Source organism: Babylonia areolata, chromosome 32, assembly GCF_041734735.1.
Source record: "Babylonia areolata isolate BAREFJ2019XMU chromosome 32, ASM4173473v1, whole genome shotgun sequence".
In the NCBI taxonomy this organism is placed as follows: Eukaryota; Metazoa; Mollusca; class Gastropoda; order Neogastropoda; family Buccinidae; genus Babylonia; species Babylonia areolata.
In genome coordinates, this window is record NC_134907.1 from 13,840,868 (window position 1) to 13,862,934 (window position 22,067).

Below are 22,067 nucleotides of genomic sequence, written 5' to 3' on the forward strand. Positions count from 1 at the left end.
CCCCCCCCCCCTCCGCCACCCCCCCACCCCTTCAAATGTAAATATGCAAATCGAAGCCCCCATCCACACCCCCTCCATCCCCCCACCCCCAACACAAGTCCATCTCCCTCCTTTGTTTCATCAAGACTGTTACCTCCCTTCCCTCCCCCATTCCCTTTTGTCTCTCTGACCCCTCCCCCTTCCCTACCCATCCCTCCTCTGGTGCCCCCCCCCACCCCCTTTCCCCCCCTCGCTAATATTTCCAATCAAATGCCCCACACTGGAAGTAAATCAAATAAAACGTATCATATTAGTTGAGGGGTAGGGGAATAGCAATGAAGTTTCATAATCGATACATGTACGTACAGAGCGAAAAATCTCTCCCTCTTTCTCTCTCTCTAATGTACACTTGCAGTTTCTCTCTCTCTCTCTCTCAAGTACACATTCACACGCACACATGCATATATATCTGTGCTAATTATCTCCATCTTTCGCAATCAATGCACACATTCACTTACACGCACACACACATGCGCATTCTCAAACATTCTCAATCCTCTTTCTAAATCACTCAACACATTTTCAACTACACACACACACACTCTCTCTCCCTCTCTCTCTCTCTCTAACACAGTCACTTATTCACACACAAACACACACACTCTCTCACACAGTCACTTATTCAAACACACACTCACACACACACACACCAGGCAAACTCCAAAAAAAAAGTATTTGCGTGTTCAAAAAGAACTGTCCTTGCCCCTGACGTCACTCCGTCAGGAGCTGGGCCACAGAAGAGTGCTGTCCCTTGGGCAGCGGTCAGAGAATGACGCAACACTTGCAGTAGCGCTGACGGCTTCCCCCTACACTGGGCGGGGGGGTGACGGGGGCGAAGTAGGCGTGCACGCGCAGGTTGGGCAACCGATTCTGAACACGCACAGATGGAAGTTGTTAACATCATCATTGTCATCATCATCATCGTCATCACATCAACACAAACTGAAGCAGCAGCAATAAATGACAGCAGCTAGAGCAAAACTCTTAACAATAAATCACAACAAATGACAGTAACCGCAACAGAAATATGAAGAAGAGTAACAACAATGGCACAAATGATGTGGCCACAGACACAAAGAAAGTGAGGTCGTTATCATCATCGTCATCATCATCAACAACAAAAACAGTTGCTGCTGCAATGGTTGACAGCAGCTACTACAAAACTGATGGTTACAATGCTGAATGAATGAGTGATATGGATACTTTTATTGTGCCTATCCTCGGTCGGAGACCAGGCTCTAAGCGCTTTAAAAACACGGGGTCATTTGCACAACAGGCTGCCTACCTGGGCAGAGCCGACTGACGGATGCTATTGGGTGCTCATCATTTGTTTCCTGTGTCATTCAATCAGGTTTCAGTCACGCACACATACACACTCATACAGACATGTAATATTTTACACGCATAACCTTTTTGTTTATTTACCCCACCATGTAGGCAGCCATAGTTTGTTTTCGGGGGTGTGCATGATGGGTATGTTCTTGTTTCCATAACCCATCCGTGACATGGATTACAGGTCTTTAACTTGCGTACTTGATCATCTGCATGCGTATAGACGTGTATACCTAATAACCAACAACAATGATAGTAATATCAAAAGAAAGATGAAGAAGAGGAACAACAACGGCATAAACAATGATAGTAATAATAATCAATAATGGTCTTGAGAAAAACTTCTTTTTTTTTAATGTTCGACAACAAAAATAACCAACCAACAACAGCAGCAGCAACGATGACAATACCGCTAGTCAGTCTAGTCTATCAGTCAGCTTACTGAGCCCTGCACCTCAGCACTGTTCTGGCGTCCCATATTTCCAGATGTGTCCACACGCAATTTGTAAGAAAAACAGTACATTTTTCTGCATTTTATATTCCACATCAACGCGGCAAGGATGCCCAGTGCCGAGGCTGTGAACTACCCAGGGGGGGCTGAATGGGTTAAGGCTCACAAACCACCCCCCATTCCTCTTCTCTCCTCTCTCCACCACCACCCTCTGAATCTCTTCTCCACCACCACCACCCTCTGAATCTCTTCTCCACCACCACCACCCTCTGAATCTCTTCACCACCACCCTCTGAATCTCTTCTCCACTACCACCACCCTCTGAATCCACCACCCTCTGAATCTCTTCTCCACTACCACCACCCTCTGAATCCACCACCCTCTGAATCTCTTCTCCACTACCACCACCCTCTGAATCTCTTCTCCACCACCACCACCCTCTGAATCTCTTCTCCACCACCCTCTGAATCTCTTCTCCACTCCCACCACCCTCTGAATCTCTTCACTCCCACCACCCTCTGACCACCCTCTGAATCTCTTCTCCACCACCCTCTGAATCTCTTCTCCACTCCCACCACCACCCTCTGAATCTCTTCTCCACCACCACCACCCTCTGAATCTCTTTTTCTCCACCACCACCACCCTCTGAATCTCTTCTCCACCACCACCACCCTCTGAATCTCTTCTCCACCACCACCACCCTCTGAATCTCTTCTCCACCACCACCACCCTCTGAATCTCTTCTCCACCACCACCACCCTCATCCTCACCCTCAGCCTGCGGATGCCGGCGCGGGTGATGAGCTGACAGTCGTAGAGCTCGATGCGCTGCAGGGCGGCGCAGGTGACCAGGTGTTCGAGCCCCACGTCCGTCACCAGGGGGCAGTTGTCCAGCTCCAGAATGGTCAGGTACTCGCAGGCGTAGGGGCTGGTGCCGATGTGTCGGATCCCCTCGTCCGTGATCAGCTCGCAGTGAGATAACGTCTGTTTTGTGAGAGCCAGGAGAGAGGGCAGTCAGTCAGTCAGTCTTCAATTTTACATTCGCAGCGAGATAGATTCTGTTCTCAGTCTTCAATTTTACATTCGCAGTGAGATAGACTCTGTTCTCAGTCTTCAATTTTACATTCGCAGTGAGATAACGTCTGTTCTGTCTTCAATTTTACATTCGCAGTGAGATAGCGTCATTTCTCAGTCTTCAATTTTACATTCACAGTGAGATAACACCTGTTTTCAGTCTTCAATTTTACATTCGCAGTGAGATAACGTCTGTTCTGTCTTCAATTTTACATTTGCAGTGAGATAGCGTCATTTCTCAGTCTTCAATTTTACATTCGCAGCGAGATAGATTCTGTTCTCAGTCTTCAATTTTACATTCGCAGTGAGATAACATCTGTTCTGTCTTCAATTTTACATTCGCAGTGAGATAATGTCCATTCTGTCTTCAATTTCACATTCGCAGTGAGATAATGTCCGTTCTGTCTTCAATTTTACATACACAGTGAGATAATGTCCGTTCTGTCTTCAATTTTACATACACAGTGAGATAATGTCCGTTCTGTCTTCAATTTTACATACACAGTGAGATAATGTCCGTTCTGTCTTCAATTTTACATTCGCAGTGAGATAATGTCCGTTCTGTCTTCAATTTTACATTCGCAGTGAGATAACATCTGTTCTGTCTTCAATTTCACATTCGCAGTGAGATAGCGTCATTTCTCAGTCTTCAATTTTACATTCGCAGTGAGATAGATTCTGTTCTCAGTCTTCAATTTTACATTCGCAGTGAGATAATGTCCGTTCTGTCTTCAATTTTACATTCACAGTGAGATAGCATCATTTCTCAGTCTTCAATTTTATATTCGCAGTGAGACGTCTGTTCGGTCTTCAATTTTACATTCGCAGTGAGATAGCGTCATTTCTCAGTCTTCAATTTTACATTCACAGTGAGATAGACTCTGTTTCTCAGTCTTCAATTTCACATTCGCAGTGAGATAGCGTCATCTCTCAGTCTTCAATTTTACATTCACACTGAGATAGATTCTGTTCTCAGTCTTCAATTTTACATTCGCAGTGAGACAGATTCTGTTCTCAGTCTTCAATTTTACATTCGCAGTGAGATAATGTCCGTTCTGTCTTCAATTTTACATTCACAGTGAGATAACGTCTGTTCAGTCTTCAATTTTACATTTGCAGTGAGATAGCGTCATTACTCAGTCTTCAATTTTACATTTGCAGTGAGATAGATTCTGTTCTCAGTCTTCAATTTTACATTCGCAGTGAGATAATGTCCGTTCTGTCTTCAATTTTACATTCGCAGTGAGATAACATCTGTTCTGTCTTCAATTTCACATTCGCAGTGAGATAGCGTCATTTCTGTCTTCAATTTTACATTTGCAGTGAGATAGATTCTGTTCTCAGTCTTCAATTTTACATTCGCAGTGAGATAATGTCCGTTCTGTCTTCAATTTTACATTCGCAGTGAGACAGCGTCATTTCTCAGTCTTCAATTTTACATTCGCAGTGAGATAGCATCATTTCTCAGTCTTCAATTTTACATTCGCAGTGAGATAGACTCTGTTCTCAGTCTTCAATTTTACATTCACAGTGAGATAACACCCGTTTTCAGTCTTCAATTTTACATTCGCAGTGAGATAACATCTGTTCTGTCTGCAATTTTACATTCGCAGCGAGATAGCGTCATTTCTCAGTCTTCAATTATACATTCGCAGTGAGACAACCTCTGTTTTTAGAGAGCCAGGAGAATCAGATTTTAATATTGTCTTCGAAACCAATCAGGTTTACAAGGCATTGGGGGCTGGTTCACAGTGAGATAACATCTATGTGTATTGAAGATATGGGATAAATGTGTGTGCTTGTGTGCTTTATCGACAAACTAGAACACAAGTTTAAACTGCTCTGTTTAAATTTTTTAAATAGGATTTTACAGTGGAACGATTTGAAGAAAAATAACACACACAGACACACACACACACACACAGACACACACCACTTTAATCTCAGAAAAGCAAGGAACCACCCACCAGTGCCGATATCCGATGACAATGGGAGGCAAGATGAGCGAGAGTCAGGTCTGTTATCTGTGGACACACACACACACACAACATGCACCCTTGACATTTTGTCACGACAGGTACATACATTATATTCAAAAAAAAAAAAAAAATTCTCTGTCCCTCTGTTACATTTCACACACTCACAAATTTAGTGTCAACTGATAATATTGTCAGGTCTGTTATCTGTGGACACACACACACAAGATGCACCCTTGACATTTTGTCACGACAGGCAGGTACAGCATGTTCATAATAAAAATTAAAAAAAATTATTCTCTGTCCCTCTGTTACAATTCGCACACTCACAAATCTAGCCTCAATTGATAATACTGTTAGATCTGTTACCTGTGGACACACACACACAGGACACACCCCTGATATTTGGTCATGACAGGCAGGTACATTTTGTTTGAAAAGAAACAAAAAAAACAACTGTGGACACACACACACACACAAATGACACACCCCTTACATTTTGTCACGACAGGTGGGTACATTTTGCGTTCTCCACTGCTCCCTCATGGAAAAGCAATCAAATACATATACTTGATACAAAAATAATGTCACCGGGTCAACAGCAGGCTGCGGGGGTTATAAATAAAAGGCAACAATCTCCTACCAGTGTGGTGCGGCAGAACGAAATGGTAGAGGGTTATTTCACCAACGCAGGATCAAACCCCGGACCCTCAAAGTCCAATACTTTAACCACTTGTCTACTGCACCTGTCTGGGGTTTCTCTTCAGTTTGATTCATAGCTGTGCAGACTGAAGGGTAGGCCTAAGCAACACTGAACAGGAACAAATTAAGTCAATCTTACTCAAACAGAGCAAGTCAGGTTACAATTCTTATGTTTCACATCAAACATTCCATGGATTCATCAGTTTAGAAATCAAATATCAATAAATGAATTATAATTTGTATTTGTATTTATTTTTATCACAACAGATTTCTCTGTGTAAAATTCGGGCTGCTCTCCCCAGGGAGAGTGCATCGCTACACTACAGCGCCACCCATTTTTTTGTATTTTTTCCTGCGTGTAGTTTTATTTGTTTTTCCTATCGAAGTGGATTTTTCTACAGAATTTTGCCAGGAACAACCCTTTTGTTGCCGTGGGTTCTTTTACGTGCGCTAAATGCATGCTGCACACGGGACGTTGGTTTATCGTCTCATCTGAATGACTAGCGTCCAGACCACCACTCAAGGTCTAGTGGAGGGGGAGAAAATATCGGCGGCTGAACCGTGATTCGAACCAGCGCACTCAGATTCTCTCGCTTCCAAGGCGAGCGCGTTACCTCTAGGCCATCACTCCACTATAATGTTAGAAGTGGGAAAAGGCAAAAAAAAAAGAACCATACCTGTATACATTCTTCCAAGTCCATGTTTTGCAGTTCATGGCAATTCTGAAAATAAACAATTCAATAAATATCTGTAATTCAGTTTTCATAAACCTACCAGGAAATGGAATCAAACACAAAAATACATAGATGTGTAGACATGAATGCAAACAAACAGAACTAAATATATCACAATCAGTATCACCATCAGTAGCTCAAGGAGGCGACACTGCATTCGGTCAAATCCATATACGCTACACCACATCTGCCAAGCAGACGCACTTAGTCAGGCCTTGAGAGAAAAAAATAAAAAAAAAAAAAAAAAATATTAAGAAAAAAAAATCACCAACCCACAATGGGAAAAGATCATCACAAAAATATGGACATGACATCTTGTTAAAGATAAAATACAAATAACAAACAGTAAGATATGAAGATTTTGTGAGTTAACTTGTGCATGGACCGGTGTGTGCATGCGTGCATGTGTGTTAGTGATTCAGCTGAACGTTTTTTCACTATCAAGTGATATCTGACGTGAAATGGATGTTTTGTGTGTGTGTGTGTGTGTGTGTGTGTGTGTGTGTGTGTGTGTGTGTGCATCTGTGTCTGTGTGCATGCATAAAACAGACCAACAGAGACTGAGAGACAGACAGAGCAACAGATAAACCAACAGACAAAACTCCACGACAAAAAAAAACTCACTCTTGTGAGACACTGAAAGCCATTGTCTGTCAGATGGTTACACCCAGACACCTCTAGCGTCCTGAAACACACAGCACACCACGCACATGAACCCTGTTCACCACTGCCTGAAAGCAGAGTCCCTAGGGACTTAACTCACTCTGTACGATGCAACGCTATAGCGTTCCTGACATAAGGTAGCGTTCCGGACAATGGAATGCAATAGCTGTTTCACTAAGTAAAAATTTTTCCACGTTTTCTTCATGGGGTAGCATAACAATCGCAGCTACACCGGGCATTGCAAATGTGTCATGGGTCGAATGGAAAGTTTCTTCATGAGATTCCGTAACAGATGTAAATAACATTATAATCAAAGACATTGAAATTCATGACGATATACTGATGACTTGAACAGTAAGGGGGATGGGCTGCACTGCTGCAGTGATTTGTCAAATGGGACAAATTAACCCTGGTGATTTTTTGCTGTGGTGTAAGGAATCGTGAAAACTTTGGTGTAAATGCATACACCTGAAAGGCCTTACCTTGGAATTTCAAAATGTCAGCGCTTGTAATGACTGGTAAGGACCCAACGAAACCTGGATTCTGCCTGTTTGGATTAACAGAGCTCATCTACCTTCTCTAAATGACATACATAAGCGGCTACTCAATGAGCAAAATCAATCAGCCAGGACAAATCACATCCATGTTTAGGGATTTTTGAGATGCTCCCTTCGGGTTGTCAGTACAGAAGTGTAAGAAATCAAAACTAAATGCTTCACCAATTGCTTTTACCCCAAAGCAGTCAATGCCTCGTCTCTTGAACAAATCCAGTATGATTAAAGAGAATTGTACAATCAAAAACCGTTTTCCTGCAGATCTAGTCATCAGCACCGTCCATATGTAATGTGTGGCTTATATTCAAACAGGTGTATGTATGAGAGAGAGAGAGAGAGAGAGAGAGAGAGAGAGAGAGAGAGAGAGAGAGAGTGTGTATGCGTATGAGTGTGAGTGTGCACGCACAACTTCTTAAATTCATATGCACATGTACGTGTCCAAAATTCTTCTCTATCTGTGTTTGTATATGATTTTCAATTTACGTTTGCTACCTGTTTATGCACTATCCCCTCCCCCAAATATTCCTCGAGACCCCTGGTACCCTTGGTAATAAAGACACATTCTATTCTATTCTGTCATCATTATCATTGTACAGCATGATGTGCCCACCTCAGCTGGTGACAGCCGTTGCCCAGGGCCTGTAACGCGGCGTCGGTGATGCGTGTGCAGTTGGACACACACAGGGAGATGAGGTCCTGACAGTGGTTACTCACTGCCGTTATTGCTTCGTCTCCCACGTTCTGTCGGTGTGCAACATCATCATCGTTAACTAACATCGGCATCACGGTTATCATCACTGTCGTTGTCGTCACTGTCAGTGTTAGCATTGTCATAATAATAATAATAATAATAATAATAATAATGGTACTTATATAGCGCTGAATCTTGTGCATAGACAAATCTAAGCGCTTTCGCACCAGTCATTCTCACGCACGCATAACTCTAAAACTGGAGAAACTAAAGACAAGGAAGAGGCAGGGAAGGGAGGCTATTTTGGGAAGAGGTGGGTTTTAAGGCCAGACTTGAAAGAGCTGAGTGTGGAGACCTGACGAAGCGAAAGAGGAAGTTCATTCCAACTGCAAGGTCCAGAGACAGAGAAAGAATTGTGGCCAACAGTAGAGAGTTTGAATCTGGGTATGCGTAAGTGGAGTGGATCCGAAGCTGATCGTAGTGAGTGAGATGGAGTGTAGAGGTGAAGGCAGCCACAGAGATAGGAAGGGGCTGATTTGTGAATACATTTGTAGCATAGAGTGCTGATCATCAATATCGACATCACTGTTATCGACAGTGCTAGCATTATTGTTTTTGTCGCTATCAGTGTTAGTATCATTGTCATCATTATCATTACTGTTATCATAAGGTTAATTATCATCATCATCACTGCTATCGTTAGTGCTAACATCATTGTCGCTGTCATCATTGTCATTGTTAGCATCGTCATTGTCATCATTGTTATCATCATGTTAATCATCATCGTCATCACTGTTATCATTAGTGCCAGCATCATTGTTGCTGTCGTCGTTGTCAGAATAAGCATCATCACTGTCATCATTGTTTCATCAGTGTTATCATCATGTTAATCATCATCATCACTGTCATCAGTGTTAGCATTAGTTAGTATCTTTCTAATCATCATTGTGGTTGCTAGTGTTAGTTTCATCATCAATATCATTATCACTAGTGTTATCATCATCTTATTTAGCACTGTCATCGTCATCAGCATTAGCACTAGTTAGTATCATACTAATCATCGTCATGGTTGTCAGTATTAGCATCATCATCACTGTCATTAGTGTTATCTTAATCACCATCGTTATCATCATCAGGATTAGCATTAGTTAGTATCATTCTAATCATCTTTGACTTGGTTGTCAGTTTTTAGCATCATCATCATCGTTGTCAGTGTTATTACAGTCATCATCATCATCGTAGTCATCATTAAGTATTTGCACTCAAAGTCGTCATCATCACCATCATCACCACTGTCGTGATCACTGGTATCATCATCGTCATCAGTACTGACATCAGTGTTATGAACATCAATGTCATATACATTTCTATCACCTTCGATTATTATCAACAATATCCCTACCATCATTGGGCCCAATAGCCGAGTGGTTAAAGTGTTGGACTTTCAATCTGAGGGTCCCCGGTTCGAATCTCGGTGGCGCCTGGTGGGTAAAGGGTGGAGATTTTTCCTATCTCTCAGGTCAACATATGTGCAGACCTGCCAGTGCCTGAACCCCCTTCATGTGTATACACACGCAGAAGATCAAATATGCACGTTAAAGATCCTGTAATCCATGTCAGTGTTCAGTGGGTTATGGAAACAAGAACATACCCAGCATGCACAAACCCCCAAAACAGAGTATGGCTGCCTACATGGTGGGGGTAAATAAACAAAACAGTCATACACATAAAATGTTATATGTTACATGTTTGTCTGAGTGTGTAGGTGTGCATGCCTGAAATCTGAGTGACACAGGAAACGAATGATGAGCGCCCAATGGCAGCCGTCAGTTGGCTCTACCCAGGTAGACAGCCTGTTGTGTAAATGACTCTGTGTTTGTAAAGTGCTTAGAGCTTGGTCTCCAACCGACGATAGGTGCTATATCAATCAATCAATCAATGCTGCTACCGTTTTTCTCTTCCAGCTTTTGCACTACACTTCAACAATCAGTGACGTCTCCCCCTCCTCCCACTGTTTCTATCTCCATTCTCTCCTTTTCCCCATCTCATTTACTGAAGTTTTGGAAGTGAAATTTTCGTTTTCTTTCAACACACAATAATTCTATGTCATTGCAAAATACTCCTATAAGTAAGGGAGGTACCTAGGAGTACTTTCAGTCACAGAAACTGATGTTCTAGAATAAGACTCCAAACTGTACCACATTTTTTCAGACACACACAGACACGCACACACATACACACAAACACATATACTCACTTGACAGCCTTGTACGTTGAGCTTTTTCAGGTTGGGGCAGTTGATGGCCAACTGTTCTATGCCATGATCTGTCACCTGTTCATACACGCACATCCATGCGCGCACACACAGAAACCTTTATTCATGGCTTTCATGAAATATAATATGAATCTGACTCTACACACACAGACAGGCACAACACACACACACACACACACAAACATACATATGTATAAACTTTTATTTATGGTTTCCATGAACAATAAATGATTCCAATTCTACACACACACACACACACATACTCACACAAACACAGCAACACACATAATTATGTACACATACACACAAACACCAGCAACACAATAAAACACACTGTTTAGCATTCTGTTTAGCTCTGCATGCTGCACTCAAAATTTCTGCATACATACATACATATATATATATATATATATACATACATGCATATACATACAGATATACAAGCAGACATACAAGATACACTTTAACTCTCAGCTAAAACCAAGAAAAGAGGCCTCCTTTCCGCACACCCCAGAAAGCTGGAGAGGTAAAAATGGTCAAACAAGCAAAAATGCACTTGTCTACGAGTGAACAAGTGAGCAGTGGCCCAACAAGGCAAAAAGACAGGACAGAAGGAAAGAAAGAAAAGAAAGACAGACAAGAAAAAGAAAAGAAAAAGAAAGAAAAGAAAGAAAGAAAAGCGGACTGCCATCTCCTTCTCTTTACTAACACTGTAACTGTTGCTATTATCATAATTATTGTTGTTATTACTATTATTATATTATCATTATCATCACCATCACTATTATTATTATTATCATTTTATTGTTGTTATTACTATTATTATATTATCATCATCATCATTATTATTATCATTTTATTGTTGTTATTACTATTATCATATTATCATTATCATCATTATTATTATCATTATATATGTATTTAGGGTTGTTGTTTAGTAGGAGTTATTACTATCATCATTGTCAGTATTATCATCATTATCATAATAATAATAATACTAATTAACATTATCATTATTATTATTATCATGATAATTATCATTGTTATTGCTCTTAAACTTCATCAGTGACTGCTGCTGTATTCCATAACCTGTCTTCTTCGATGTTCGTTCAAGTTGATTAAATATGTTCCTTCATGTTATTTAAATGAAAAGGGGGGGGGGGGGGGGGGAGGAAAAAAAAAAAAGAAAGAAAAAAAAAAAAAAAAAAAAAAAACAGCAAAGACTGACATCCTGTCTATGAATACATTTTCCTTCATGTTATAGAACTATAACTGTCCAAGACAGGGGAGGGTTAAAAAAGACCCCCCCCCCCCCCCCACCCACCTCCCCCCCAAAAAAAGGAAACCGAAAAAGAACAGCGCAGACTGACCTCCTCCAGTCCCCTGCAGATGAAGACGGCGATGCGATTGCAGGACTTGGAGAGGATGTCAATGGCATCGTCCGTCATCCGCACACACCATGATATGTCAATGTGCTCCAGGTATTTACACCCAGTGCTGTTCACACATACACACGTTAGTACCAGCAGAGTCAGACCTTTTTCTTTCTTTTTTTTCTATTCTAACTTAAAAAAAAAAAAAAAAAATTTGCAGAGACATGTATACAATATACAGAAAACAGTATGAACAAACAGTAACATCCACTGAGCATTATGAGAAGAAAAAAGATAGATAAAAAAAACACCAAATAAATAAAATTAAAAAGAAAAAGAAAGGATTTATTAACTACTTGATCAATCATTCAATCAATCAATGTTGACAATAGTGATAGTAGTAGTGGTGATAATTTCAATAACTAAGACACTTGTAATAGCAGTAAAAAAAACCCAAAAAACAATAATGATAAGATAATATTAATGATAATGAAACCAGTTGTAATGCAGCAATCAGACCGTTTATTCATTGAAGGTCATACAGCCCCCAAATATGAACAAGGGGCGATGACGGGCGCAATAGCCAAGTGGTTAAAGCGTTGGACTTTCAATCTGAGGGTCCCGGGTTCGAATCACGGTGACGGCGCCTGGTGGGTTAAGGGTGGAGATTTTTCCGATCTCCCAGGTCAACATATGTGCAGACCTGCTAGTGCCTGAACCCCCTTCGTGTGTATATGCAAGCAGAAGATCAAATATGCACGTTAAAGATCCTGTAATCTATGTCAGCGTTCGGTGGGTTATGGAAACAAGAACATACCCAGCATGCACACCCCCGAAAGCAGAGTATGGCTGCCCACATGGCGGGGTAAAAACGGTCATACACGTAAAATCCCACTCGTGTGCATACGGGTGGGCGTGGGAGTTGCAGCCCAGAAGAAGAGGAAGGAGAAGAACACGGGGCGATGAATGTTGCAATTGTCACTGTTGGTGTCCAAGATACATTTGTTTTTGTTTTTACCATTTTAATAATCAAAAGAAACAGTACTGTCTCTCTGAACATCAAGACTGCAAATTAGACCAACGTTAAAGAGAGCAGATTGCCAGTGAGAGAGCTAAGGAGAGAGAGAGAGAAAGAGGGGGTGTGGGGGGTAGAAAGAGACAGACAGAGACTGAGAGTGAGAGAGACAGAGACATGGAGAGTGATGGTGAAGCTGAAAGAATGAGTGACAGACAGACAGAGAGAGAGAGAGAGACACACACACACACACACAGAGATAGAGAGAGAGAGTGAGAGAAGAGAAAGAGTGGTGGGAGAGAGAGAGAGAGAGAGAGAGAGACAGAAAGAGAGAGAGAGCGAGCGAAGGAGAGATAGGGATAGGGGGAAAAGAGAGAATAAGTGAGAGAGACAGACACAGAAAGTAAGAGAAAGAAAGAGAAAGAGAGAGAGAAAAAAAAGCAACCAAACAACCCAGACAGACAGAAATAAAGAGAGAGAGAGGGAGAGAGAGAGAGAGAGAGAGAGAGAGAGAGAGAGAGAGAGAGAGAGTGAAAGAAAGAGAGAGAGAGCTACAGTACTGACCTGTTACACAGATTTTTATGAGAGAAAGGAGAAATACCACTGGATCAGGTAACTGTGATGATGACAGAGCAATTACATCAACAAAAAATACACACACACACACACACACACGCCAACCCCCCCCCCCAAAAACCCAATCACACCACACACCTACAAAACACCAGTAAACACAAGCCCTACCTACCTGATAGATCGCAGAGCGTTGTCCGTTAGGTTGGGACAGGAGCTGACGTCCAGCTTTCTCAACCGGTGACTGTGACGACCTAAGCTCTCACACGTCCTGAAACAAGAGAAAGGGGTTCTGCATGGGCTGGATGAAAAGCCAACATGCTAAGCATTAACTCACTCAGTACGGCCAGTCCTCTCTTCTCCTCTACACAGACCCCTCGGATGTCCAGTGGGTGTCTGAATGACCCAACCTTTAGCTTCCGTCGTAAGAAATGTGGTATTCTTTGTCAACATTCACCTCTTCAGTATAAGAGCCTTCCTCTTGCAATATTTTGATGATGGCAATTGGGGTGAAACGCTGTTAACGTCGTCTCTTTCGCTGTTCGTATGGAGAGAGTTAATGATAAGGGAAGCATCGGTGGTCTAGTGGAAGAATACTCGTGTGCCATGCGGATTACCCTGAGTTCGATTCCCGGCCGACGCACAGCGTTTCTTTCGTGAGGAAGGTGGCAGAGTGGTTAAGACACTCGTCTGCCAGAACCCGTGAGGGTCTGGGTTCAAATCCAGCTCTCGTCCTTTCTCCCCAAGTTTCACAGGAAAATCGAACTGAGCGTTTAGCCATTCGGATGTGACAATAAACAAAGGTCCTGTGTGCAGCACGTACTTGGTGCACTCAATAAGAACCCATGGCAACGAGAGTGTTGTCTTCTGGCAAAAAATCTGCAGAAGAAATCCACTCAGTACACAAATATATATGCAAGCACTCAAGGCCTGACTAAGCGCGTTTGGTTATGCTGCTGGTCAGGCATCTGCTTAGCCGATGTGGTGTAGCATACATGGATTTGTCCTAACGCAATGACGCCTTCTTGAGAAATTGAAACTGAAACTGAAAAGTGTCAATAATGGCACAGCTGGCAAGGGTTGGTATATGAATTTTTGTAATAACGAAAAGTTTATGGCTGCTTTACTCAACTCATTGTGCTCTGCACACCAGCAGTGCTGTGGTGTAAAAATTCGTCTCATTAAAACAGTCTTCGCATTCATACGTATGCATAAACCGCAAATAATGGGAACTACCTTCCACAGTTTCAGTTCCAATTTCTCAAGCAGGTGTCACTGTGTCCGGACAAATCCATACATGCTACACAATATCTGCTAGGCAGATGCCTGGCTAGCAGCACAGTCCAACGCATTTGTCAGGCCTTGAGTGCATGCATATCTACTTGTGTACTTATCAGAGTGCAGAATTGTGCCAGAGGATGCCACGGGTTATTATCAGTGCGACAAGTACGTGCCACACATGGGACCTCGATTTATCCTCTCATCCGAACGACTAGATACTCAGTTCAATTTTCAAGTCAAACTTGCATAACAATAATCAGATGTTTGGATATCAACTCAGTGTACAGGAACAATTACAAAATATCTAAATATCAACCCATAGCATTATAGCATGGAGTGATGGCCTAGAGGTAATGCATTTGCCTAGGAAGCGAGAGAATCTGAGCGCACTGGTTCGAATTAAGGCTCAGCCACCGATATTTTCTCCGCCTCCACTAGACCTTGAGTGGTGGTCTGGACACTAGTCATTCGGATGAGACGATAAACCGATGTGCAGCATGCACTTAGCGCACGTAAAAGAACCCACGGCAACAAGGGTTGTTCCTGGCAAAATTCTGTAGAAAAATCCACTTCGATAGGAAAAAGAAATAAAACTGCATGCAGGAAATAATACAAAAAAATTAGATGGTGCTGTAGTGTAGCGATGCGGTCTCCCTGGGGACTGCAGCCTGAATTTCACCCAGAGAAATATACTGTGATAAAAAGAAATACAAATACAAAATACAAATATACTCTGTCCAGTCCTTGAAATGAAGGTTGGATATCTTCACACAGGTATAAAAGGTAACAACTGAGTTACTCCCCTTGCTGTGTGCAACCCTATGACCATGCATGTTTGGCCAGTATCCTGACTGCTTGAAGCAAAAAAAAATTTCTTATACATTTCTGATAGTGCTCCCTGCTTACTTGTATTCTATGATGGCTCTCCTGTGAGATCTGACGAGATGACATGTATGCGACACTTCAATCATGGCCCCTGCTCCACACTGAAGTATCTATCGTTTTGTATTTTCTGTCTTTTACAATCCCCCCTCAACCCTCCCCCCCCCCTCCACCACCCCCCTCCCCTACTAATTGACAAGTATTTGATTTGTATTTCACATCTGTCCTCTAAAATCAAGCAACCCCCCACTCACCCCACTACCCTACATCAATCTATAAAAGTCTAGGATTCCTATTTCCTGTATTTTACAGATGATGATGCCTGCCCACAGTTCTTCATAATACACTTCAGCACAGACCAATCGCAACAACTGTTGCTCTGAGCAAACTGACAGATCATAAGAGTTATAAATATTTCATTGAACACCTTTCCACAAAGACACAATGTTCTGCTCTTAAAGCACACACACACACACACATACATATATATATATATATATATATATATATATATATATATATATATATATATATATATATATATATATCATGACAACACTGAAAACAAGTTGCAAAAATCTACAAATCTCAAAGCGTATCTTTATGAAATATACTACCTGAATTAAGGAAATTACCAAAATCTGACGGAAATTGCATACAAAAAACCACACATGAAAACGAACTTCTCACGTTTAAAATGAAAACTGAAATAAATTCTAGTGTTTTCTCACATAATGTCAAATAACATAGATAAATCTGTTATCATAGATGGCACTCTTTCAATACAATTAATTCATAATCAGTCAGAGCATACATATTTAAAACTACTGAACTGTAAATTTCCAGAAAAAAACAACCCATACTTACGCATCAGTGATCTTTTTACAGTTGTTCAGATTCAAGGCCTCTATATTTTTGCATTGCTCAGCAAATATACTGAAAGAAAAAACAGGAACATTTGAATTACAAAAAAGAAATTAAAAAAAAAAGATGTATGGATACATGGCACAGAGAGAAAGAGAAGTGAGAAAAGACAGAATGAAAGAAAGAGAAGAAAAAGAAGACAGGAACTTAGAAAACACGGAGATGCAAAGGAATACAGGAAAATGGGGAAAGAAGAAAAAGAAAAAAGAGAAAGTGAAGAAAAAGAAGAAAAAAGACATAAAAAGAAAAAAGAAGAGAAGATGGTGATGATACAAACAAGAAGAAGGAGGAGGAGGAGGAGGAGGAGGGGGAGAAAGAAGATGAGGAAGAAGGAGAAGCAGAAGAAGAAGAACAACAACAACAACAAGGAAAAGAAGAAAAAGTAGAAGAGCAACGATAGCAATAACATCAGCAACACCACCAGCAACAACAACAACAAGAGCAAGGACAAGAAGAAGAAGGAGGAGAAGACAGAAAGGAAGGACGACAGAAAGAAATGAGTGGACAGCAAGGACAAGAAGAAGAAGGAGAAGAAGACAGAAAGGAAGGACGACAGAAAGAAATGAGTGGACAGCAAGGACAAGAAGAAGAAGGAGAAGAAGACAGAAAGAAAGGACGACAGAAAGAAATGAGTGGACAGCAAGGACAAGAAGAAGAAGGAGAAGAAGACGGAAAGGAAGGACGACAGAAAGAAATGAGTGGACACACCCTAAGGCCTGATCTGTGATGACCTGACAGCCTCTCAGACTGAGGGCCTTGAGGAATCCCCCACACCGCTTGGATAGGTTCTCGACCACTGGGCCCTGCGTGCGCGCACACACACACAAATACACCCGCGCGCGCGCACACACACACACACACACCATCATCATCATCATCGTTGTCGTCATCACACACACAAGCACACACACACATCATCATCATCATTATCATCGTCATCGTTGTCGTCATTACACACACACTCACATCAACATCGTCATCATCATCGTCATCACACACACACACACACACACATCATCATCATCATCATCATAATCATTGTCGTCATCATCATCATGACACACACATATCATCATCATCACCATCATCACACACACACACACACAAACACACACACACACACACACACACACCCATCATCGTCATCATCATCACACACACACACACACACACACCATCATCATCATCACTAACATCAAACACACTCACAGTGAGTCACACACACACACACATATAGTCATCATCATCAGCATCACACACAGGCATTATCATCATCATGTCACACACACACACACAAACACACTCAAACATATTCACACAAACACATACAAACACACACACACCATCATCATCAGCATCGCACACACAGACATCATTGCACACACACAGAGATATGATTACACACACACACACACACACACACACACAAAATCTGATTGTATACTTTCCAGCAACATGTAACAGCCATTGCTGTTATGTAGTAGGACACATATTTGCTTTTACTGGTAACATGACCCATGACTCCTCCACAACACCCACACCACTCCATCATCAGCTGCCTTTTTTTCTTCCTTCTTCCCTCTGCACTTCCCATCCCCCCCCCCCCCACCCCCCCTCCCCTGCTCTATTATTCTCCTCATCACCCATTCTCCCTATCGAGTGTGTGTGTGCATGTGTGCGTGAGTGTGTTGAAATGAACAAATGCATGTCTGTAACAACCTATAGCGAACACACACACACAACACATGCAAACAAACATACATACACACACACACACACACATACTTACACACATCCATCCATCCATCTATCTATCTGTCTGTCTGTTTGTCTGTCTTTCTATACAGATGCATACAGAGTATAGATGCCGACATGGCTGGGTAAAAACAAAAACAAAAAAGCAAAAACAACGTAACAACGGCCATATACGTTAAACATTACATGTGTGTCTGAGTGCATTTGTATTTGTATCACTCTTTTGTCACAACAGATTTCTCTGTGTGAAATTTGGACAGCTCTCCCCAGGGAGAGCGCATTGCTACACTGATAGCACCACCCATTTTTTTGTATTTTTTTCTGTCTGCAATTCTATCTGTTTTCCTACTGAAGTGGATTTTTTTTACAGAATTTTTGCCAGGGACAACCCTTTTGTTGCCGTGGGTTCTTTTATGTGTGCTAAATGCATGCTGCACACAGGACCTTGGTTGATCATCTCATCCAAATGACTAACGTCCAGAGCACCACCCAAGGTCTACTGGAGGGGCAGAAAATACTGGCAACTGCTGGTGTGATTCGAACCAGTGTGCTCAGATTCTCTCGCTTCCTAGACAGACACGTTACCTCTGGGCCATCATTCCAGGCCTATCATCATCATTATCATCACACACTGACCTCCACATCTTTCTGGAACTCAAACAGGTCCACCCTCTGCCAGTTACTGCCATCCAGAGCCAACACGTTCCATGTCTGCACACAACGTAAATTAAATAAATAAATAAATCACCAATGCCGTATTCTTCCGTTTAAACCCCAAGTGACTTCTTCTCCGGACAAAAATCACCACCACCAAGACACACACACACACACACACACACAAAACAACCATCACCACCATCTCCAAGCCACCTGTTGATGAAAATAAGGTAACATTAGTTATTCTCTGAAAACTGAGTATGGCTGCTTCCATTGTGGGGTAAAATAGGTCATCATGATGAAGTCCACTAGTTTATATGTCAGTAAACGAGGGAGTTGCAGCCCACAAATGCAAGGAGGGGCTGGAGGTATCATTATAAACAACAGAAATTTATTGTGAAAAGATACTGGGCACTAACATTCATTCCCCAGATGACAGCAATACCAATAAACAAAACAACCATCAACCAAGAGCAAAAGTTACAACTTCGTAACGAAGCAGACAAGATATTCTGCAGGTGATAGTAAGATTAGAACTCAGAAGATGAAAAAAAAACAACCCAAAAAACAATGGACAGACAGATAACATTGCAGAATGGATAGGAAAACCATTTACAGAGATCAAGGCTATGACACACAATCGACAGACCTGGTCTAATCTGGTGAACAGTTCTTCTGTGGAGCGCCCCAATGACTCTTCACAGACTGAAGAAGAAGAGGAGGAAGAAGAGGAAAAGAAGAAGACGATGACGACGAAGATGAAGAAGAAGAAGAAAAGGTGGAAGATGAAGAAGAAGAAGAAGGACAGGAGGAGATGAAGAAGAAGAAGAAGAAGAAGAGGAGATGAAGAAGAAGAAGAGGATGAGGAGATGAAGAAGAAGAAGAAGAAAAGGAGGAAGATGAAGAAGACAAAGAAGAAGAGGAGGAGGACGAAGAAGACAAAGAAGAAGAGGAGGAGGAAGAAGAAGACAAAGAAGAAGAAGAAGAGGAGGAGGAGATGAAGAAGAAGAAGAAGAAAGGAAGATGAAGAAGACAAAGAAGAAGAAGAGGAGGAGGAAGAAGACAAAGAAGAAGAGGAGGAGGAGGAAGAAGACAAAGAAGAAGAAGAAGAGGAGGAGGAGATGAAGAAGAAGAATAAGAAGGAGGAGGAAGAGGAGGGAAAAGAGGAAGAAGAAGAAAAAGAACAAGAAGCAATGAATGAAACCAAGATAAGCAATACAGACACCTATATTCAGCAGATGACAGCAACATCAGTAAATAGAACCAACAAGAAACCCAGTAGCATAAGAAATGCAGTCTGATAACAGAGCAGACACTGATAATCAGCAGATGGCGGTAAGATTGGTAAACAGAAAAGAAAAGAGCCATCAACATACCCAAGAGATACAATTTGATGACAGAGAAGACACCGACAGTGATACTGAGCAGATGATAGTAACATCAATAAACAGGAAAAAAAAAAAAAAAAAAAAAAAAATTAACAAATGCGACGATAAAAACATAGACACTGAATGACTGATATTCAAACCTGGACGTAAAGGCACCAAGAAAAAATGCAGCGACTTTTTTTTTCAGAAGATGACACTGACAGTAAAGACAACATTTTTTTTTTTTTTTTTTTTTTTTTAAAAAAAAAATAACATTTTCCAAACACTCACCACACCTCCAGAAATTGTTGAATTTCAGCACAAAACACAGACAAGTTTTGAAGGATTCCGTTAAAAATGACAATGCTTTTGGGGGGTGGCAGCGTTTGTGTGCTATAAATCTGTACAGTCCACAACAGCAGACTGGCCTTCAGTGAACTTTAATCATTTGTCGTCTCCCTTCGATGGCATCAGTTTTCCTCCTTTAGCTTCCCTCTGGGTCTTACTTGTTCGTTCTTTCCCTCTTGCTTGCTGACCGTTCTTGTCAAAATGTTCTGCTCTCTCACTCTGGCGTAAGGAGACAAATCCAGAAGAATATAAATAAAACTGAGACCCCCCCCCCCCCCCCCCCACCCCCCCAAAAAAAAGAAAAAAAGGGGGGAGAGGAAAAAAAAAGGAGAGAAAAATCCAAATAAAACCCTGTGACAAATCCAATAAGAGAGAAAAAAAAATGGAGACAAACCCAGAAATTAACTGTGACAGTTACCGATACTTTGCAGTCAAAAGTCCAACAAGAATCTAGGTTATAACTTATGAATATAATGATAGAATAAATAACACAGACACACACACTACTGTTCTTAATCCTCAAGGGACTGAACCAAGCTTACTATGAAAATATGACAGTAGGACAGAAATAAAAAAAAACACACACACACAGTACTGTTATTAATCCTCAAGAGACTCGTAGGAAAGTCCAAGATAGCTGTAGCTTGTAGCCTTGAACTTGTTGAAGCATAAAACTGAAATAAGAATACACGGGGAAAAAAATATGTGTATTACATGTATGACACCTGACAGGCATTCTCTGAATTCAAAGGAATAAATGGGTTTTTTCATGGCAGTTGTCAAGGGCATAAAGAAGATAAACTCTAGGTTGTAATGACCAATGTGCCCAAAGATAATTCAATTTAATAGATTCCATTTCTATGCCAGAATTTTTCTGAGGATATGTGCCTTGTCATTTTGAACTCTTGTCACATAAATGCTGAAGTCAATTCATCCTAAAAAAAAAAAAATAAAATAAAACAAACAAAATCAACAACATAAACAGGGGATGAGTTTTCACACACACACACACAAAAAACAAACAAACAAACAAAACACACACACACACACAAAACACACACACACACACACACACGCGCGCGCGTTTTTCTTTCTCTGTTTAAAATCTTGAATACCATTACAGAGATAAATACTGTCCACATGCAAACATCCACACCCACAACACCCACAGGAAGACGGTATACACAAACACCAGGCCTTGCACATTTGCGCACAGCAACACAAGAATACAAATGACGTAAGGATACACATATAAATTATAATGATATATACAAGATTAACACACACACACTCACACACACACACACACACACACACACACACACACACACACACACACAATACCTTGCACACTTGAGCACAGCGACACAGGGTCACCACATCCAGAAAGGAGAAGATTCTG

General features: G+C 41.4%; 1 protein-coding gene across 2 annotated transcripts in view; it reads right to left on the bottom strand.

The window, feature by feature from the left end:
- Positions 1 to 238: 238 nt before the first annotated feature.
- LOC143276558 (uncharacterized) overlaps positions 239 to 22,067 on the bottom strand; it is a 39,399-nt gene continuing 17,570 nt past the window's right edge. For both annotated transcript variants that reach the window (XM_076581139.1, XM_076581138.1), the window contains exons 3-15: positions 22,010 to 22,064; positions 18,930 to 19,004; positions 17,247 to 17,341; positions 16,482 to 16,550; positions 13,627 to 13,722; positions 11,861 to 11,987; positions 10,473 to 10,547; positions 8,135 to 8,265; positions 6,932 to 6,992; positions 6,251 to 6,295; positions 4,863 to 4,919; positions 2,593 to 2,805; positions 239 to 909 (exon numbers count right to left, since the gene is read on the bottom strand). In XM_076581139.1, coding sequence (XP_076437254.1) covers positions 802 to 909; positions 2,593 to 2,805; positions 4,863 to 4,919; positions 6,251 to 6,295; positions 6,932 to 6,992; positions 8,135 to 8,265; positions 10,473 to 10,547; positions 11,861 to 11,987; positions 13,627 to 13,722; positions 16,482 to 16,550; positions 17,247 to 17,341; positions 18,930 to 19,004; positions 22,010 to 22,064 — 1,207 coding nt within the window. In that variant the 3' untranslated portion in view covers positions 239 to 801. The remainder of the gene's footprint in view (positions 910 to 2,592; positions 2,806 to 4,862; positions 4,920 to 6,250; positions 6,296 to 6,931; positions 6,993 to 8,134; positions 8,266 to 10,472; positions 10,548 to 11,860; positions 11,988 to 13,626; positions 13,723 to 16,481; positions 16,551 to 17,246; positions 17,342 to 18,929; positions 19,005 to 22,009; positions 22,065 to 22,067) is intronic.